At 44.9% G+C, this 23,243-nt stretch overlaps 1 protein-coding gene across 1 annotated transcript in view; it reads right to left on the bottom strand.

The window, feature by feature from the left end:
* LOC126268053 (laminin subunit alpha) overlaps positions 1–23,243 on the bottom strand; it is a 380,289-nt gene that overhangs the window by 338,819 nt on the left and 18,227 nt on the right. Inside the window, exon 2 of the mRNA XM_049973485.1 lies at positions 1,653–1,799. Coding sequence (XP_049829442.1) covers positions 1,653–1,799 — 147 coding nt within the window. The remainder of the gene's footprint in view (positions 1–1,652; positions 1,800–23,243) is intronic.

Here is a 23,243-nt window from a genome sequence, read left to right as displayed (position 1 = left end):
TACATCTGGCGGTCATCTAGAGTAAATAATCTATTTCAGCTGTCATATTACTGTCCATGATCAGTTATTGTTTCACTGGTTCCCAGTGCTTCCACGCCCACTTTTTCTCATATTCCTCTTGCTGTCACACACTCGTTCACATGTACAAGAATTTTCCTACACTAAGTAGACTTATAAGTACTCTCTCATTCTCCCTCATTTTTCCCCACATTTTGTGGTATTTTCCCTCAATTTAACCCGCGTTTTCGGTCAATTTACGTAATTTGCCGATTTTGTGTCAATTCTCCTCACGTGATCATGATGTTAAGTTTGGCCACGTATTCTAAATTTGCTTATAAATGTGGTACTGTTGTCAACACCTAGCGACGTAACCAGTATGCTGGCTGATCGGCGACAGAAGTGTGGTGGTGATGGTAAGTTGCTATGGGACCAAACTGCTGAAGTCATCGATCCCTAGGCTTACACGCTAGTTAATCTAACTTAAAACTAACTTACGCTAAGGACAGCACACACACACACACACACACACACACACACACACACACACACACACACACACACGCGCGCGCGCGCCCGAGGGAGGACGAGAACCCCAACGGGGAGGGCCGCGCGAGCTGTGGCAAGGTGCCTCAGAACGTGCGGCTACCCCGCACGGCAACAGAAGTGTATGTTGCATGAGAAGATTCAATATGACGAGCGTTTGCGCTGGACGATTATTCCCCTCCATGTAAATTGTTGACTGACAGTCTCTCCGGTCTGCGAGTGTCTGGTACGGCTGGAGATGTGGGCACTGCGGCATGCGAGAATCTAGTCGTCTTCCAGGCAGCGCGACTGCGGCTCCCCGGCAGTTTACGGACGGGGCGCACTTTGCGATAGCAAGTGTGTGCAACCAGGAGGCTCTTTTTTGCTGGATATATTTAGTGTAAAGTGGAAACTTTGTGTTGGAGGAGGGTGATTTGCAAAATGTTTGCACGTCATTCTCGAATGTCGAAAATGTGCTTTATTATGAAGAAGAATCATCTAAGGTGATGGTCAGTATTTCAAGCATTTACACCCAAATAAAGAGAACCACAGCCCATTGTTTCCCACGAATTAAATAATTAATGTAATTAATTTTTAAATAAATAAGCAATATATTTCTCGAAATTACTGCCCATTTTGTACCATGAGATCCTCCCAGTCAAGCAGCTCAGCACAGATTGTTTCTTTTACCCCCCCCCCTCCAATTTACAAATGGGGACGTAAGGAGGGACGTGGAAGTGGGGAGGGCAGGCTGGGGGTTTTCCAGCAGAGGGACAAGTGGCTAAGAACTGAACAAGTGTCTCTTTTCCCATAGGGTTGGGGGAAGGAGGAGAGGGAGGGGAAGGGGTGGGGGATTCCTCAGAAGGACGGATTATCATCAGCGAAAATTGAATCAACCACCAGGGAGTCATAAATGAATTAGCACAAGAACAGGTATCTCCAAGGAGTCAGACACCAATCACCATAACAATAGGTTAAGAGATCATGTCATCAATTTAATTAATTAGCATATCAATTTGATATCAGAAGTGCGCCAGGATCGGCTTTATTGCCACTGTCGCACTGCTATAGCTGGACCCAGTTTGACTGAAAACGCACAGCAGATGTCTGTAGGCGGGAACGGTACTCACCTGGCCCAGGTCGATGGTGAGGTTCACCTCGTTGTACTTGACGCCCCTGGAGAGAGGCGGGCTCTGCCACCACGTCTCGGCTCCGTCCACGGCGTACGTCGCGGGGTGGGCCTTCTCCGGCCTCGTGGGGTCGCAGTAGTCGCAGACCTGAAGACAAAAGCATACTTTGGCAAAACTGTCGCACTGTCCGTCACAAATACAAGGCATCAACACTCTCATCGCCAGACACAGTCACTTAACCTTTTCACAACTGATCACTTTCGACCATTTATCTTTTAAAGGGCATAAAACGAAGACAGCAAACCTTAATTAAATAATTAAAACAAAAATGCTCTAATATATGATGACGAAGGCAGAGAGATGATAGATAAACTCCAGTGGAAGACTCTGCAGGAGAGACGCTCAGTAGCTCGGTACGGGCTTTTCTTAAAGTTTCGAGAACATACCTTCACCGAAGAGTCAAGCAGTATATTGCTCCCTCCTACGTATATCTCGCGAAGAGACCATGAGGATAAAATCAGAGAGATTAGAGCCCACACAGAAGCATATCGACAATCCTTCTTTCCACGTACAATACGAGACTGAATAGAAGGGAGAACCGATAGAGGTACTCAGGGTACCCTCCGCCATACACCGTCAGGTGGCTTGCGGAGTATGGATGTAGATGTAGATATATGTAGATGTAGAGAATAGATACGACCCCTTCGGAATTTTGAAAAGAGCGGCAAGTTATTCCAGTTTGCTTCTAGAATGTGTGAAGCTGTCTGCCCCAATAGCTGAGTGGTGAGCGCGACGGATTGCCGTCCTATGGGCCCGGGTTCGATTCCCGGGTGGGTCGGGGATTTTCTCCGCTCAGGGACTGGGCGTTGTGTTGTCTTCGTCATCATTTCGTCCCCACCCGGTGCGCAGGTCGTCCAATGTGGAGTCGAATGTAATGAGACCTGCACCACGGCGGCCGGACCTGCCCCGTAAGGGGCCTCCCGGCCAATGACGCCAAACGCTCATTTCCATTTCCACTGTGACGCAGTAGACATGCTATTCGACTTTCGGAAGAAAACCATCCACAGAATCTACAAGATGGTAAAGGTAGAAAAATGCGACAGCTATCGCACAGTCAGCTTAACAGCTCATGCATCTAAGTTGTAGACAAGTATAATCATATATATATATATATATATATATATATATATATATATATATATATATATATATATATATATATAAAACATTGAGGGCCCGTTAAACGGGGATAAATTTTGTTTTAATAAAGGATTTCTGACATTTCGCTTGATTGCGAAGGTAAGACTTCAGAAAAAAGTCGAAACATTTTCATACGATTTATCGACCTGGACAAAGCGTTCGATAATGTAAAATGATGCTAGACACTCGAGATAATTAGAAAAATTTGTAAGAGAATTAGAAACAGACAGGTTAGATACCATATGTACAAGAACCAAACGAGAAAAAGATAGAGAACAAAGAGAGAGAAATAAAGCGGAATAGATGGTTCAAATGGCTCTGAGCACTATGGGACTCAACTGCTGTGGTCATCAATCCCCTAGAACTTAGAACTACTTAAACCTAACTAACCTAAGGACATCACACACATCCATGCCCGAGGCAGTATTCGAACCTGCGACCGTAGCAGTCGCACGGTTCCGGACTGCGCGCCCAGAACCGCGAGACCACTGCGGCCGGCCAGAACGTTTCTCCCGTCCTCTTATATATTCGTAAAACGTGTCTGGTTATTCCGATAACTGAGGAAAACGTGGTGCGGAAGCCGCAAGACCTGGACTATGGAGCAATAGGAGAAAGTCATTTGGTCCGATGACTTGTTTGACACTCTTTCCAGCTTCTTCACCAGTTTATGTTCAATTGGTTCAAATGGCTCTGAGCACTATGGGACTTGGCATCTGTGGTCATCAGTCCCCTAGAACTTAGAACTACTTTAACCTAACTAACCTAAGGACATCACACACATTCATGCCCGAGGCAGGATTCGAACCTGCGACCGTAGTAGTCGCGCGGTTCCGGACTGAGCGCCTAGAACCGAGAGACCACCGCGGCCGGCCCCGAGTTTATGTCTCAAGAGTGAAACATGATATGGTTTGGTAAGCCATATGGCGGTATTCCATGAACCCCATGGTTACTCTGCAAGGTCGCATTACGACCAAAGAATCAGTGACCATTTCGGCTTATCATGTCCATCCCATGGTACAGGGTTTGCTGTAAGTCTCCGAATAGCACTGAGTAATGAATGGGTCTGTTGATTCATAGCACGTTCTGTCATGAAAATGGTTCAAATGGCTCTGAGCGCTATGGGACTCAACTGCTGTGGTCATCAGTCCCCTAGAACTTAGAACTACTTAAACCTAACTAACCTAAGGACATCACACACATCCATGCCCGAGGCAGGATTCGAACCTGCGACCGTAGCAGTCGCACGGTTCCGGACTGCGCGCCTAGAACCGCGAGACTACCGCGGCCGGCAAAAGCGGAATAGAGAAATGATTGGATTGAAAAGGGTATAAGGCAGGGATGTAATATTTCTCCCCTAATTTTCAGTCTGTACATTGAAGAAGCTATGAGGAGAATAGAAGAAAGGTTCTGTGAGGAGAATAAAGGTAACGTTCAGGAGTGGGTTTAAAATTCAGGGTTATAGGATGTCGATGATAAGACTACCTGATGACATCGCTGACCTCAGTAAAAGCGAAAAAGAGTTTCATCGCATACTGAGTGGAATGAACAGTCTACTGAGTGCAGAATATCCACTGACAGAAAACCGAAGAAATACGACGTTAATGAGAAGTAGCACAAATGAGATTAGTGGAAAACTTACCATCACAGTTTGGGACCTCGAAGAAAACGAAGTGAAGCAATTCTCTTACATTGGAAATAAATTATCGCATGACAGACGAAGCAAGGAGACTGTAAAAAACAAACTACCACAGAGAAAGAGGGGATTCCTTCTTATAAGATGTTTGGTAATACTAAACACAGATTTGTAGAAGGAACATCTGAGAATGTACATCAGCTGCACAGTTTTGTATGAAACGACTCATGGACAGTGGGAAAACCGGAAAACAAGAGAAGAACTGAGGTGGTCTGCCGCAGGATCCACGAATTACGGAAAACATTGACTACAGAAAGGGGCACGATGACAGGACATGTGTTAAGACATCAGGAATAACTTTTATTGTCCTACCGGGAGCCATAAGGGTCAAAACTGTAAAGTGATAACAGAGTTTGGAATATATCCACCAAATGATAGAGAATTTAGGGTGTATAAGCTTTTCTGAATAGTTAGCACAAGACACAAAGTCCTATCGGCCGCATCAAACTAGACAGGAGACTGAATTTAAAAAAAGGAAAGAAAGAAAAGGTGACATCACACATAATGTGTATCCATATGTCATGCGCTGTCACAATCGATGGAGGTTAGGACTCGTATTCTTATTTAAGCATTCAGAGAGGTACCTCGAAGTGTGTTAGCTACGTGAGTTATTTACATCCCGACCAAGTTTCACCATATGGAAATAAAGCTTATACTTAAGTCAAAGTTTAAATTTTTAAAAATATAACAATAATTTGAAATTTTAAAAACTGTTGCTCTCGCTAACTTAAGAAACGATCTTGTAACGTGCCAAAATTGTGTACTTAGATGTTATGGGCAAATTTGTCACCTCAGCTCATTACGGAAATTATTTACAGACAGATGTATGACACTGTAAAATATGTTGTTATGCTTATAAGTTGTTACGTATGTACTGTAATGAAAATGCGCGAGGGGTAAAAAGAACGCCGATAATTCTGCTGTGGCGAGTTTTCCAGCCAGGCAGCATCCTGAGCGGCAAAGATTGTATTTAAAGCTGTCGGAAGTAACGACGGCACACCAAGACAATTTGAAATTGTAAAAAGTGGTAATAACGCTGTTTGTATATTCGTTCTTATTGGTTTCCTTAACAGTTTTCATGCTTTAACAGACAGTACAGTCTTGAAGGGGGAACGACTTGGCTGAAGTCAGAGACAGATTATCTGACCGTGTTTGAACTCGAAGCATATGGGGATAAGTCAACGATGGTGCTGGGCGTTCATTGAAAGTCGTGGCTATGGAGATATTATACGCTAATTTTATAAAGAACAACCTACGTTCCGAATGTATGGTTGTCCTGTGCAGTTTCGATTTTAAATCGGTATTACACAGTAGCTGAGATTTTACACAGCTCATTGGTGATTATAAGGCGTAGATAAATAACTGAATTCTTTGGGATTTCGTCGTGAATTGGCTGGACGTAATAGAATTAATTGTTGGCAGTGAATGTGAACCAGAGCAATTATTAGTCGGTGTGGTGTCCGATTTAGTGTTCCGATATTTTGGATAGCAGTCTGTCCAGAACACTCTCATGATGAAGAGTGATATCTTAATGAATTATAGGGTTTGGTTGTCTGGAAATTGGGTAATGAGTAGTGACGGTTCATATGGCGTATGATAGTAAAGGATTGCCTATTATAGTAAAGGCCTGTACTATTTATTACCTTGACGGAACTATAGAATCATAATACAGTATAACTGGCCCGAAATTTTGTAGAGAGTTCCATCTGATTTAGTTACCTTGTTTGGAACAGTAAATGAAACATTTTGACCAGTCAAAAAAAGTGCTATTAACCGCTTTAAAAAAATCTGCGGCAGATTCCCGAAGTGCTGAACAGTTCATCTGATCAGGAGCCAACGCCTGAACACGTTGAGATTTTTCTAATATTACATGTAGGGTCAAACTGGGGGTGGCGACTTTTTTCGTCGGTTAGTTCTACTGGGACACACGAACACTCGAACACGTTTGCGAAATTATTGGACTGGCATTTTAAGAAATAAAGAGATTCTTATATAAAAAAACGTTTCCGATCACGTCATTTTACGCGGTAAAATAATTAAAGAACAAATTCACGATCTGTAAATGAATATCTATGAAGCAGTGAAAAGGAATCAAAACAGAAAGAAAAATATTTAAAAGTATATGAGTAATAGCATCAATTACAGCTAATAAGAAAGAAATATTATTAAATAACTATTATTAATTTTTATAGCGCGAATAAGTTCATAATAACAGGAAAAGCAGTATTGGAGTGAAAGTTTTGTACTCTACTGCCGAGACTGCTCAGTAGGCATAAATGGTTTTGCGTAAGAATAATTATGATTACATTAATGAAAAGAAATCGATAGTATAGTATATGAGCAATCCACTTACGAGAGGAAATTATATGTTATACAGGGTGGTCCATTGATCGTGACCGGGCCAAATATCTCACTAAATAAGCGTCAAATGAAAAAACTACAAAGAACAAAACTTGTCTAGCTTGAAGGGGGAAACCAGATGACGCTCTGGTTGGTTCGCTAGATGGCTCTGCCATGTGAAACGGATATCAACTGCGTTTTTTTTTAAAATAGGAACCCCGATTTTTATTACAAATTCGCGTAGTACGTAAAGAAATATGAATGTTTTAGTTGGACCACTTTTTTCGCTTTGTGATAGGTGGCGCTGTAATAGTCACAAACGATAAGTACATGGTGTCACGTAACATTCCGCCAGTGCGGCCGGTATTAGCTTCGTGATACATTACCTCTGTTAAAATGGACCGTTTAACAATTGAGGAAAAGGTCGATATCGTGTTGATGTATGGCTATTGTGATCAAAATGCCCAACGGGCGTGTGTTATGTATGCTGCTCCGTATCCTGGGCGACATCATCCAAGTGTCCGGACCGTTCGCCGGATAGCTACGTTATTTAAGGAAAGAGGAAGTGTTCAGCCACATGTGAAAAGCCAACCACGATCTGCAGCAAATGAGAATGCCCAAGTAGATGTTTTAGCAGCTGTCGCGGCTAATCCGCACATCAGTAGCAGACAAATTACGCGAGAATCGGGAATCTCAAAGACGCACAACGGTTATGTCACGGACATTCTGCGTCCTCGTTTGTTACCTCTCACGCAACAGCATCGTGGTGCAATTTTTCAAAAGGACAATGCCCGTTCACAATGATCTGTTTGCGTAATGCTGAAGTACTCGCGGGACCAGTAAGTTCTCCAGATAGAATGTGTGGGATCACTTCGAATGCCAACTCTGTCCAAGTATCCGGAACATCAAGGGCCAATTGCAACAGTTCTGGTCCAGTTCAGGAGAGAATACAACGGCTTTATCCCTTCCCAACTGAACCGGCGCACGTAACCAGGCCAGGAGGGGTGCAACGTCGTACTGAAAAGTCGAAACTGCCAAGTTCTTTGTAAATTTGACTCGATTTTGCTGTCGTCACTGTAACAATATCACATAACCTGTCAATCCGCGAACATTAATTTCGTTTCCTCCTCCCTTTCTCGATACTTCACTTTTTTTGGCGGATGGTATAAGTGGAATTGGCAGTTCGTTATTGGATCAGAAGCTTCGGTAACCTGAACTAGAGCGCTACTATGACTCTGGAGTTATGTGAAGGCGTAAAAGTACTGTACCCTGGATGGGATGTTAGCCTGTTCGTTGTGGATGACCTTGGCTTGTGATTACGGACTTCAGTGGAGACCATTCGTACCACGTTTTGTGCTAACTTGCGCAAACTATGCTGCTCCGTTAACTTTACATTTCCCCGTGAGTGTGAACTGTTTTTGTTCTGCGCAAATTAAGGCTGCGCATAGCCATGCCCAGCGAGGTAATCTACCAATTTATGTCTGGGTAGTTACCAACAGAAAAATGCTTCTATCGGACCACAAAAAGGCGAATGTGCTCTCGTTTATTAAAAGACTATGACTGAAAAGTGTGGTACTAGCCGCCTCAATTTGTCTTCCCCAGCGCCCTTAATAAAAAATTTCCCAAAAGTTTTGTACCTCAGGCCGATTTTATGTGCACAAACATTTTGCAAGTGCTTCAGCACTACAACAGCATGGAGTTCCCAGAACCCTTTTGATGATAAGGGAGACACTTTTCAGCATACTTCTTCGTGCTACGTCACTTTATAAACTAAGTTTTCGCCTCATCGGATTTTACGTGCGTATTTTACGTGTACAAGTAGAGTAAATTATTGAACTCTGCATCTCGGAAACGCATAAAAATATTAAGAAAATTTTCAAGGTTGTTTGAGATCGGGATCTTAGGAATATATCGTAAGAATGTCAGCCATTTCCTGTGCATAGCCGTCTTGGAGTCCGCGGCTCGGTTTTGTACCCAAAAACCATTGTTTTTGGGGGTTTCCTCTGGAACCGCTCATGAATTAAATGGTGCCTCCATAAGCCCGTTAAAGCGCACCGTGGACGACTTCTAATGCAAAAAGAACCAATCGATTTGCATAAGCTGGAGGAAGTGTATTATATTCAAACTCTAACTTTGTACTATGGGCCAATTACAGTAAGACGATCTTCTGTTGGGTATACAAGCGGTCTCTAGCGCACAGGCTACCTAAAACACTTAACCCCACTCTCTATAAAAAATACAAGACGAAGGATGAACTCCGGAAAAATATCGCTTTCATGCGCGGCGTTTTGGAACATCTTTGTTACGCATTAATACCGATATCATCACTGAAATACAGTTTGTCCCTAAAATTTATTTATTTATTTATTTTACCTGGCAAGATTAGGGCCTTCAGGCCCTCTCTTACACCTAACCAGGTATACTAAAATTGAACGAATTTCAGTTTGTACAGAACATTAAGGACATATAACGTGTTATACAATATTAATGTTAAAGAAGAAAAAATAGAGATAACAGTAGTACAATGATAATTATAACAATCAAAAAAATAATTATAACAATCAAGAACAATAATAATAATAATAGTAGTAATGGCTATGTATATGAAAGTAAACATATTTTTCTTTGACATCTTGGGTTGTCGGGTGTTCAAGTTCACCATGGAACTCGAGAAGAATGGCCAGCTGCCATTTCTGGATGTACTAGTCCAGAGGAAAGCAGATGGATCAATTGGCCACAGTGTGTACCGAAAACCAACACACACTCATTTATATCTGCAGGCCAGCAGCTGTCACCACCCTGCACAGAAGAATGGGGTTCTGAAGACTTTGGTCCACAGAGCACGTGACCTGTCAGACCAAGAGAATCTACCTATAGAGATAGAACGTCTCAAAACAGTTTTCTCCAAGAATGGATACAGGGACAGACAAATTGAGAGGGCACTCCAACCAGCCACTATACCACAGGTTCCTGAAGAAGACCAAGATGGAGCAAAGAAGGTGGCATATCTGCCCTATGATGGCTCTATTTCTGCAAAAATCAGTAGGATCCTCCGTAAACATAATATCAAGTGTGTTTTCTGTCCATCCAACAAGATCGGGGGACGGCTGGGGAGTGTCAAAGACGACCTGGGGTTACGAAAACCAGGGATTTACAATATACCTTGTCAATGTGGCATGTCCTACATTGGCCAGACGACAAGAACTGTGGAGATCAGGTGCAAAGAACATCAGAGGCACACTACATTAAGACAGGTGACTAAGTCAGCCATTGCTGAACACTGTCTAGAACTAGATCATGCCATGAAGTATGAGGATACCAAGATTCTAGCACAAAAACCCATATTTTGGGACAGTGTTATAAGAGAATCGATAGAAATAAAAATGGCTGACGGTCTTATGAACCGTGACACAGGGTACCAGCTAAGCAGAGCCTGGCATCCGGCTCTGGAATTGTTAAAGGAGCAACGGGGCCAGCTGCAACACTACACAAACAGAAGAACCAGAGACATGAAGATGGAAAACGAGCCCCTGATGGACCGCCAGGCGCACCAGACCGAAGATGGAACACCCAGAAGTGGGACTGGTGGGCGTGCACCGCAGAGGGAACACCCAGAGCCGCAGCGGACGGAAAACGGAGTGAGTTAGAAGAGTGGAGCAGCAACGCTCCAGCAGGTCGCAGGGAATGGGCGCGGACCACAGAGGAAGCGCCTGCAGCCGTTGGTGAAGGGGGAAGGCCATAGGCATAAATACTGTACCAGGTCCACTCGAGGAGCAGTCTCAGGTCGCACCTGATGAAGGTTACGAGCTACGTGACCGAAATATCGTGCAAGTACGACGCTGATATCCGGCAGAACACCCGACAACCCAAGATGTCATTAGATCGCCGGGAAAGCCTGAAGAGTTACATATTTTTCTTTTATGAATGTCAGTCCTATTGCTAGTTGGGAATTTTCTCGTTATGTTCTTGCAGCTTGTGAGTTATTCTCATCGAGCATAAACATAAGACGATAGAATGGGGTGAAAGAGATATAGAAGAGGTAGCTAGGTTAGAGGAAAAGAGATAGAATGGTAAAATTCGAAGCTATGTTGAAGAGGAGAATGAAAGAGATGAGAGGGCCACAACAATAGTGGCTATACCGTCCCTAGTACGTAAGTTTTGAGTTCCCTCTTGAATGTTGAGTGGTTCTGGATAAGAAGCAGATCACAGGGGAGCGCGTTCCATAATCGTACAGCTGAGATGCAGAATTACACGGAGAAAGATTTTGTGTTATGTAAAGGTACAACCAAGATGCTAGACTTTCCGATCTTGTATTGCGGTTGTGGAATGATGATGGGTGTTTAATGTGAGAAGATAGGTATTGGGGGCACCAGTGGCTAAGAAATCGATGAAGTAAGCACATTGTGTGGAGATCGCGTGCCTTATGTGGGCGTATCCAATCTAGCTGGGAGTATGAAGGACTGATGTGATCATACAACCGTATATTGCACACGTATCTAATGCAAGTATTCGTCACTAGCTCGGGGCATCTCAAATTTTCACTATTTGAACGGTGGGAAACCTCCAATTCAATAGTTCATAAGCATTAGTTTCAGTTGTTACTTTATCTGAGAAGGAGATACAAGACTGTTGACTCATTAAAGATCATTGGCTAGAGGGAAACGTGTGTTTTCGATTGCGTCAGAGTTGCAGACGACGAGAGAGCGGTGCGCGAAATAGCCGTGGGGAGCGCTCGCTGTCCATCTGTCTGGCGCAGCCTCAATTCATTAAACCACTTGTTGGAACGCGTCCGCCTCAAGCTGCCGCGCCGTGCAGACGTCGGATGCTCTGGCTCCGCTTTTGTTATACACTGCTGCCACTCCCCACGTCTTCAAAGCCATCTGCTGGCTTCGCTACTTACATGACGGCCCAAACCTTTAGAATCGAAAGCGCACAGACGGTAGAGGTTCCTAGAACATTTAGAGATTAGGGACGAATGGAGGGATATAAATATTACGGTGCCTTGAATGAGCGATGCATCTGAGGATCCTCTTATGTGTCACAACAAACTGGCTTTTTGAAATGCTGCTTTCGCCTAATACTCTTGGCGTGCAACATAAAGTGGAAGGAAGAGAACCCTCTACCATCGAAAATAGTTGCTGTTACTGACGCCACTTGCTTGTACGTAGCAGCTATACAACCTCGTCGCTGGGCCAAGTAACTTTACGCAAACTATTTCAAAACTGAAGGTAACACAAATTAGCAACAATTTATTTAAAAAATTATGCATTAAGACTCTTGAATGTGAAGGTGTAGGACACTAGTATAGTCCTGCATCAAGTGAATAATGATTAATATGACTAGCAGAATGTGCAGTTGGGCTCTTCTGGGCTCTGACTGTGAATACATCCTGATTCCCTCAAAAATGGTTCAAATGGCTCTGAGCACTACGGGATTTAGCATCTGTGGTCATCAGTCCCCTAGAGCTTAGAACTACTTAAACCTAACTAACCTAAGGACGTCACACACATCCATGCCCGAGGCAGGATTCGAACCAGCGACCGTAGCGGTCGCGCGATTCTAGACTGAAGCGCCTAGAACCGCTCGGCCACACAGGCCGGCCCTGATGGTCTCTTGAGGCATGATGCTGGTACAGTCAAACTAGCAGTTAACTAGAGTTGTGTGTAGTCTAGCCTCGGGAAGCAACCGCGATTCTACTCGCCATTTTGAATTTTGTTAGACGCCTTTTCATAGCTCTGAATAAGATGAATTCATTGTTATCGTCTGTTTTGGAAAGTCAGTACGGAAGACAACTTCACTATTGCAGAGCACTGAAGTCAGTCGGTGGCTGCGTTTGCAACTTTCAGTGGCGAGTCCTTGTGTGAATATTGGTGGTTTGTTTAGGTTCCACAATAGTATTATGTCAGATACGCAACGACAATCGTTTGGAGTAAAGCCCGTCTCGTTGTGAAACTCACAATGCTAAAAATGTTTCAGTTACTGAGCACTCAATTCAGGCATAAGCATTCAGAGAAGCCACAGGCAAGTTTATCGGCAATCGTGCGGTTAGATTAGTGCTGGCGTGTGAGTAATGTTTTACTAAATGTGCCACATCTTGTCATAAAATCCTTAGTTATTATAAACTGGCATCCTCGATTATTATAAAACGACTAAAAACATTTACAATTAACCACAGAATCAGCTTATTATTTTTGCATCTGACAATGGGGGCTATGCTCTACAAAGGAACTGTGCAGTTAGTTGTAGCAGCCGTCATTGCAATTTGCAAAGTGGTTCGATGTGAGAAAAAGTTATAGAGCAACTAAACACATTTTAGGAACGTTAGCTATCTGATGTGTTGCAAAGACGACTTCAATTGAAAACTTTATCAAAAAGAAATGTTGCAAGAATAGAACTGGAAACACAGTTCATTAATTCACACATGGAGCTTACAGGTTTTAGTATGATGACCATTATTACAGCTTGCAGCATTTGGAAAGGCAACACGAAACATACGAAGGGCTGCGGCACAACTATTGCGGAAGAAGCAAATAGAAGGCAGCGAACTGAATGACGGCACTAATGACATAATATCAGAATGACTGGAACACCATCCGTCTTCAAGAAGCACTGCTGGGGCATTTCAAGAGGACGTACCTACATAGCGCAAATACATTTTGCTCGAGAACAGAGGCAGTTACACGTGTTTCCTCTGTTAAGAATGTTGTAGGAGGCGGAAGCAGTTCGTTGTGTGTGAGGAGCCAGCTCATTTCCCGACGCCTACTGATAAAAGTCTTGCTTTGTTTGCGCTGTGTATATCACGACTGCATTTCTTATCGCTCCGTAAACACATCCCGAAATTAGGACCGCCAGATTTGGCGGGCATATAAAAGGAAGATGCCGGACGGCAACAGAGTTCCGTAGTTCTTTGCCTAACGACTTCATGATCGGTCGTATGCTATAATATTCGTTTAGCTTACGGCAGTGCTTTTCAAACTATAAAGCATGCCTGTCTGCGATGCTTGAAACTGCTGTATTTATCATTCACCCCCACAGTTCAACTCAAGGAACTTAACCACATTTCTTGTCCGCAATCGTATTGTCAACGGGCAGAAAAGTTTGAGAAGGACATAATAGTGCAAGCATGATGGTAGACTGCCAAAGGCCTTGCCGCATTGGCATCACCGGTTCCTGTCAGATCACCGAAGTTAAGCGTAGTCGGGATGGGCTAGCACTTGAACGGGGGACCCTCCCGTCTGCCGATCGCTGTTGGGAAGGGGGTGCACTCAGCCCTTGTCAGGCAAACTGAGGAGCTACATTGACACACGGCCGAAAGAGCGGTGTGCTGATAATACGCCCTTCCATATCCGCATACAGTGACGCCTGTGGGCTGAAGATGACACGGCGGTCTGTCGGTCCTTTGAGCCTTCATGGTGTCTCCGGGCGTGGTTTAGTTCAGTTTTTGAGGGTAGATTTGAAATCAAATTTAAGTACAATTAATGTAATGTATCATCATTTGTAACTTAACACTGAGATCATAAAACCAAACGCCGGCCGGAGTGGCCGTGCGGTTCTGGGCGCTACAGTCTGGAACCGAGCGACGGTCGCAGGTTCGAATCCTGCCTCGGGCATGGATGTGTGTGATATCCTTAGGTTAGTTAGGATTAATTAGTTCTAAGTTCTAGGCGACTGATGACCTCCGAAGTTTAGTCGCATAGTGCTCAGAGCCATTTGAACCATAAAACCAAACGATGAGTTTTTGCATACAAGGCAGGTGGATAGAAAAAAAGTAATCCACTGAATTAGAGAGTGCTATCACTGACATTTGCAGTAGATTTTGCAACATGTAGTGTGTTCGAACACTATGAAATACCTCGGTGAAAACGATCAATTGACACACAGTCAGCACGTATTCAAAAAGTACTGTTCTTGTGAAACACAAGAACACATGAACTAATGAGTTCTGTTGACAACGAATTTCAAGTAGATTCCATATTTCTACGCTTCCAGAAGGCTTTTGACACTTTCTCACAAGCGTCTTCTTATCAAATTGCGTGCCTATGAACTATGGTCTCAGCTGGAATTGTGATTTCCTGTCAGAAAGGTGACAGTTATTAGTGAATGATTGCGAGTCACCGAGAAAAACCAAAGTGAAACCTGGGCTTCCCCGAGAAAGTGTTACAGTTCGTCTACTGTTCCTAATCTACATAAACGATTTAGGAGACGACCCGATGAGCCATCTTAGATTTTTTACAGATGATACTGACGTTCACCGTCTAGTAAAGTCGTCAGGAGGCTAATACGTATTACAAAATGATTTACACAAGACGCCTGCATGGCGCGAAAAGTAGAAATTGACCCTGAACAAGCGCAAGATCCTTCACATGAGCACTAAAAATTTCGTTTAATTTCCGTTTCCCGATAACTCATTCAGATTTAAGGGTTGACGGTTAAACTAAATAGCTAGGGATTACAATTACGAACATCTTAAAACAGAACCATCAAGTAGAACATCTTTTGAGGGAGGCAAAACAAACACTTCATTTTACTGGCAGAACACTTAGAAGAAATAACAGATCTACTAAATATTTCCCTACACTACGGTTTTGGAGTAATGCTGCGCAGTATGAGATCCTTAAAATGGTTCAAATGGCTCTAAGCACTATGACTTAATATCTGACGTCATCAGTCCCCTAGACTTAGAACTGCCCGAGGCAGCATTCGAACCTGCGACAGTAGCAGCCGCATGGTTCCTTGCTGAAGCGCCTAGAACCGCTCGGCCGCAGTGGCCGGCTGAGATCCTAAAGGGAGGTTACAGGCATGATAAGCGAGTTGGGTTGGTAATCATTGTAATAATGATTTCTTGCGTGGCAGTGTGTTCTTTCCACGAAATTTCGGTCACCGTATGTCTCTTGCGAAGACAAAAAAAAATTGTGGACTGCAGGGAAAGATTTGGCTTTTCATTTTTCCCACAAGGGCGTTCGAGAGTAGAACGGTCGATAAACAGTCTGAAAGCGGTTCTAAGAACCTTCCGCCAACCACCCAAGTATGAACTGCAGTGCAGTCATGTGCGAGTTAATGTGGATGAAATCCGAGCTTTCCGAGTGTCGGACCAGAGTTGTGACTGGACTTAGGATTTCGCTGTAGGTAGAACTCAACAAGCCACTCTTAACGGAACAAAACGACGAAACAAATTTGAGAAATTAGAGCTGATACAGAGGCTTACCGACAATCATTCTGTCCAAGCAGCATTAGCGAACGGAACACGAAAGGGTGAAGAGGGGGGGGGGGGGGGGGTGCGAGAAGCAGTTAAGAGTCACCAGCAGTCACTTCAGTCACACAGCGCTAGATGCCTTATATCTACATCTACACTCCTGGAAATGGAAAAAAGAACACATTGACACCGGTGTGTCAGACCCACCATACTTGCTCCGGACACTGCGAGAGGGCTGTACAAGCAATGATCACACGCACGGCACAGCGGACACACCAGGAACCGCGGTGTTGGCCGTCGAAAGGCGCTAGCTGCGCAGCATTTGTGCACCGCCGCCGTCAGTGTCAGCCAGTTTGCCGTGGCATAAGGAGCTCCATCGCAGTCTTTAACACTGGTAGCATGCCGCGACAGCGTGGACGTGAACCGTATGTGCAGTTGACGGACTTTGAGCGAGGGCGTATAGTGGGCATGCGGGAGGCCGGGTGGACGTACCGCCGAATTGCTCAACACGTGGGGCGTGAGGTCTCCACAGTACATCGATGTTGTCGCCAGTGGTCGGCGGAAGGTGCACGTGCCCGTCGACCTGGGACTGGACCGCAGCAACGCACGGATGCACGCCAAGACCGTAGGATCCTACGCAGTGCCGTAGGGGACCGCACCGCCACTTCCCAGCAAATTAGGGACACTGTTGCTCCTGGGGTATCGGCGAGGACCATTCGCAACCGTCTCCATGAAGCTGGGCTACGGTCCCGCACACCGTTAGGCCGTCTTCCGCTCACGCCCCAACATCGTGCAGCCCGCCTCCAGTGTTGTCGCGACAGGCGTGAATGGAGGGACGAATGGAGACGTGTCGTCTTCAGCGATGAGAGTCGCTTCTGCCTTGGTGCCAATGATGGTCGTATGCGTGTTTGGCGCCGTGCAGGTGAGCGCCACAATCAGGACTGCATACGACCGAGGCACACAGGGCCAACACCCGGCATCATGGTGTGGGGAGCGATCTCCTACACTGGCCGTACACCTCTGGTGATCGTCGAGGGGACACTGAATAGTGCACGGTACATCCAAATCGTCATCGAACCCATCGTTCTACCATTCCTAGACCGGCAAGGGAATTTGCTGTTCCAACAGGACAATGCACGTCCGCATGTATCCCGTGCCACCCAACGTGCTCTAGACGGTGTAAGTCAACTACCCTGGCCAGCAAGGTCTTCGGATCTGTCCCCCATTGAGCATGTTTGGGACTGGATGAAGCGTCGTCTCACGCGGTCTGCACGTCCAGCACGAACGCTGGTCCAACTGAGGCGCCAGGTGGAAATGGCATGGCAAGCCGTTCCACAGGACTACATCCAGCATCTCTACGATCGTCTCCATGGGAGAATAGCAGCCTGCATTGCTGCGAAAGGTGGATATACACTGTACTAGTGCCGACATTGTGCATGCTCTGTTGCCTGTGTCTATGTGCCTGTGGTTCTGTCAGTGTGATCATGTGATGTATCTGACCCCAGGAATGTGTCAATAAAGTTTCCCCTTCCTGGGACAATGAATTCACGGTGTTCTTATTTCAATTTCCAGGAGTGTACATTTAAACTCCGCAAGCCACCCAACGATGTGTGGCGGAGGGCACTTTACGTGCCACTGTCATTCCTTCCAGTCGCGTATGGTTCGCGGGAAGAACGACTGCCGGAAAGCCTCCGTGCGCGCTCGAATCTCTCTAATTTTACATTCGTGATATCCGCGGGAGATATAAGTAAGGGGAAGCAATATATTCGATACCTCATCCAGAAACGCACCCTCTCGAAACCTGGACAGCAAGCTACACCGCGATGCGGAGCACCTCTCTTGCAGAGTTTACCACTTGAGTTTGCTAAACATCTCCGTAACGCTATCATGCTTGCCAAATAACCCTGTGACGAAACGCGCCACTCTTCTTTGGATCTTCTCTATCTCCTCTGTCATCCCGACCCGGTACGGATCCCACACTGATGAGCAATACTCAAGCATAGTTCGAACGAGTGTTTTGTGAGCCACCTCCTTTGTTGTTGGACTACGTTTTCTAAGGACTCTCCCAATGAATCTCAACCTGGCACCCGCCTTACCAACAATTAATTTTATATGATCATTCCACTTCAAATCGTTCCGTACGCATACTCCCAGATATTTTACAGAAGTAACTGCTACCAGTGTTTGTTCCGCTATCATATAGTCATACAATAAAGGATCCTTCTTTCTATGTATTCGCCATACGTTACGCTTGTCTATGTTAAGGGTTAGTTGCCACTGCCTGCACCAAGTGCCTATCCGCTGCAGATCTTCCTGCATTTGGCTGCAATTTTCTAATGCTGCAACTTCTTGCCGTACGGAGTATGATGTACATGCAGATATAGAAAATCGACTGATGCGAAGGTAATTTCACAAGTACTCGAAGGACGCTAAATAAGGACATTACTGTTTACAATACAGGTTGTAATTGGTGTAGGTGCAAATATTTTTGTGTGTGGTGCCTTAATATGTGCACACATCAGTGTGTTGTTTGATTTTTCTCTGTATCGGATGGTCTTCCCATACACACGTCAGAAACTTTACGACCTGATCTTTCGTTTATTGTTGTAGCTACACCACTATATGGACTTCGCCTGAAAGTAGAGACTAACCGTTTTGCGTCCACACATCCACACTTCAACATCTGACCTGCTGCCCAGTGGTAAATAAGCATTTACTGCTTTCTCTTGATACATGTAGTTGAAGGTACTACCAAACCTAAAAAATAAGACTTTTAGCTATAATTATTACTCAGCAAATGACGTAAATACTAATGTAATGTTTTTCAGTACACCGTACTCAGTTATCAATACCTGCACTTATATCTGTAACATCCTGTATATACAGGCTGGGGGAAATAAAAGAGCACTGGACGAGCGGATACGACTGGATGTGAATGTATGCATATAACCACAGCCCGTGACGTACACACCACGTTTACGTCCGCCACGTGATCCACACCAATTCAAAGCATAGTGCGAGCTGTGTCAGTGTGAGTGGACTAGTTTAAAAATGGCTCTAAGCACTATGGGACTTAACATCTGAGGTCATCAGTCCCCTAAACTTATAACTACTTAAACCTCACTAAGGACAGCACATACATCCATACCCGAAGCAAGCAGGATTCTAACCTGCGACCGTAGCAGCAGCAGTGGACAAGTACGAAGGGGATATGGTACTCAACAGTGGGGCAGCGGATGCTCGTTGTGGAAAGTCACGTGACAACAAAATCGTGGAAACAGTGTGGTCTGAGAAGTTTACTGGTGTCAAAGTGCCAGCAAAGAGTGCCACGCAACGCTTTGTCCGATAATGGCGTCAGGCAGGATCAGTTTTGAACAAGTCAAAAAACATACAGAAAAGTGCTCGAAAACCAGAAAATGCTTCAGAGTCCAAAAAAATCAATACGACACCTTTCGCAAGACATCAGCCTGTCATGTCGATCATGCGGACGAAGACTCCACTTGAACCTGCACATGCATCCCTATGGAGTGTCTGTTGTTGATGCGTTAAAACTAGGAGACGCTCCTCAGTGACTCCAGTTTTGTGAGTGGCTGTTCACTTACATAACAATGAGTGGCTTGGATATGGATCTCTTCTTTACGTCTGATGAAGCCTGGTTTCACCTGAGTTGTTATGTCAACTCACAGAATCACTTGCTGTGGGCAGCGGACAATCCGCATAAGTTCCACGAAACACCATTGCATGATCTGGAAGCCGCATTATTGGTCCCATCTTCGTTCATCAGACGCTGACTTCGAAACGTTACATTACCAACATTTTGAAACCATTTGTGGCAGCATTACGCGGAGAAGGAAAAAACCTACAGTTACTTCGAAAAGGATGGAGGAACTGTCCACACAGCCGACCGAACCTTAGAGCACATTTACACAATGAATGAGTTGTTTGCAGAGGTCAGTCTGGTGTATGCGATTAATTTCTGTGGGAAACCCTCACAGCTAATGTGTATCGCTACAATCCTCATAGTCTTCAAGAAATGCAGCAGAAACTTTCGGACAAGACTGCAGCAATTCCGGTGTTCCGCTTCGATCGACCTTTAGCAACTTCATGACCAGGGCCCAAAAGTGCCAAGAAATGAATGGTAGTCACTTTCAACATCTACTAAAATCATATTGGTACTGCATTTCCTTTCCTCTGCCATGTTGCTTTGCACCATGGAACTCTGTTCTCTGGGCCACTTTTATTTGCCCCGCCCTGTATACATAATCTAGAGTTCGTGGCCGAAGCTCCATAAGGCTGTTCGCAGATGATGCAATTTCTAAGGAGTATGTAATGCTAGGAGACTGTAGCGAAGTGCAGCACATGCACGGGATCGATTATCGTTACAGGAACTGGCAGTTGACCCTGAAGATAAATTTAACATAGTGTGCATAAATAAGCGAAGAAATCCGCTTGATTGCAAGTAGTAACTACCGTAACATATCTACAAGTAACCTTAAGCAGAAGCCTAAAGCAGAATGACCATGTGAAACAAATCTTAGGAAAAACAGATAGCAGTCCGAGATTCAGTGAAAGAATCTTAAGGAAATTTAATTCATCCACTAAAGAAATTGCTAAAACACTTGTTTTAGCGATTATTATTTATTACCCATCAGCCAGAGACCCTTAACAAATTGTATTAATAGACAAGACAGAAAAGTTGCAACGAAGAGCAGTGCATTTCGTCACGGGATCGATTAGTGAGTGCGAGAGCATCACGGAGATGCTCAACGAACTCCGGTGGCAGACGTAAACAGTGAGCTGCTGCGCGTGACGGAGAGGTTTACTGTTGAAATTCCGAGAAACCACGTTCCGGGAAGAGCGGGAAACGTATGAATTCCTCCCACATACGCCTCGCGAAATGACCACAACGAGCAAATCAGAGAACTTGGAACTAATACGGACGTCCACAACCATTCTTCCCGCGTAACATTAGTGAATGGAACGCGGAAATGGGAAAGAGTGCGTGACCATCACGTGAAGATTTTAGTTGGCTGGTTGATTTTGGGGAGTGGACCAAACAGCGAGGCCATCGGTGGCATCAGATTAGGGAAGGATGGGAAAGGAAGTCGGCCTTGCCCTTTAAAGGGACCATCCCGGCATTTACCTCAAGCGATTTAGGGAAATCACGGAAAACCTGAATCAGGATGGCCGCAGGCGAGATGATGCGAGTCCACTGAGCTAACTACTGAGCCACCTCGCTCGGACGTGAAGATTTGTACGAGGGGCTACACGAAAAACACTGGAATTCTTTCCTGCTGGCGAGGTGGCTGTAGTGACGGGTTCTCGTGTTGCTTCTACAGTTCGGTCCATACTCTGCAAATCACTGCGAAATGTGTCGCAAACGGTACGTCTCATTGTATCATTTATTAGGATTCCTCCCCCTTCCATGCGCGTATGGAGCAATATCTGGCTTAGTGGATGTTTTGTACAGATACGTAGGGAGGAGGGTGGGTCCAATAAGTAACGCAACAATTTTTTCTCGGCCATTTTCACTTGCAAAAATGCGGAATATGTTGTCAGACATCGTGGAATATTCTTGCTTCAGCCTCTATAGTTTCATGAAGTGCCGATTCGTGGCGGCGCTATACGCAGCCTTCAAAATGACGCCTATAACGGAGGTCCGTTCTAAGCAGATGGCTGTCACTGAGTTTCTTTCGGTGGAAATCAGAGCATCGCGGATATTCACAGGCGCTTGCAGGATGTCTACGGAGATATAGTGGTGAACAAATGCACGGTAAGTCGTTGGGCGAGGTTTCTCTCATCATCCCAACAATGTCGCACAAATCTGTCCCATCTCCCACGTGCCGACCGGTCGCACATAGCTATGACGACTACAAAATGGGAACGTGCGGACACTTTCATTCGAGATGATCAGCGGTTCGCAATCAAACACCTCGCTGCTCAACTGGACGTCTCTCTTGATAGTGGTGACACACTCGTCAACCAAACGTGTGTGTCCATATGGTTCCTCGCCCACTAACAGAAGACCATAAAGAGCAACGGAAAATTATCTGTGTGGAATAGCCTGCACGTTACGAGGCAGTGTGTGGCGATTTTTGTCGAATATCGTCACAGGGGATGAAACGTGGGTTTATCACTTCGAACTGGAAACTAAACTGCAATCCGTGGTGTGGAGCCACACTACGCCCTTCCGAAAAAAAAGTCCTCAGCCGGTAAAGTCATGCCGATGGTCCCCTGGGATTTTGGTGTTATTTCGTTTGATGTTCTCCTTCATGGTGCAACGATTAACTCTGAAGTGTACTGCGCTATCTTCAGGAAATTAAAGAAATAACTTCATCGTGTTCGTCGCTACAAAAAATGCAAACGAACTTCTCATTCTCTATCACTATGCAAGGCCTGACACAAGCCTGCACAGCCGAGAGGAGCTCACAAAACTACACTGGACTGTTCTTTCTCGTCCAGCTTATAGCCCGGATCTCGGACCTTCCGACTTCCATATCTTTGGCCCAATGAAGGATGCCTCGACGGGAAGCAGTACGTGGATGATGAGCAGGTTGCTGATGCAGCAAGACGTTGGCTTCGACGACGACCAGTAGGGTGGTACCATGCGGGCATACAGGGCCTTTCAGTAAGGTGGCGTAAGGCAGTCCCACTGAACGTCGATTATGTTGAAAAATATGGTTTTTTAGCCAAAAAAGTGGGAATCATATGGTGTATTCGAATCCGAAATAAAACCAACCTGGCCGCGCGGGATTAGCCCAGCGGTCTTAGGCGCTGCAGTCATGGTCTGTGCGACTGGTCCCGGCGGAGGTTCGAGTCCTCCCTCGGGCATGGATGTGTGTGTTTGTACTTTAGGAAGTTAAGTAGTGTGTAAGCTTAGGGACTGATGACCTTAGCAGACAAGTCCCAAAAGATTTCACACACATCTGAACATCATCTGAAAACCAACCTGCTTTCAGAAAACAGAAAAAAATGTGTTGCGTTAGTTATTGCACTCCCCTCGTATAAAGAGGATTTCGAAACAGATGGTTAAACGTACCAAGCCCGAAATGAGAGGAAGAATGTTATTCAGTTTCATATGTTATTCTATGTATGAAAATGTCAATATGAACTACAAAGAGTTATGAAACATCTCAAATATTTCGTTCATTAATACTGTATGACT

This window comes from Schistocerca gregaria, chromosome 4 (assembly GCF_023897955.1).
Source record: "Schistocerca gregaria isolate iqSchGreg1 chromosome 4, iqSchGreg1.2, whole genome shotgun sequence".
NCBI lineage: Eukaryota > Metazoa > Arthropoda > Insecta > Orthoptera > Acrididae > Schistocerca > Schistocerca gregaria.
This window is presented reverse-complemented; position numbering and strand designations above follow the sequence as displayed.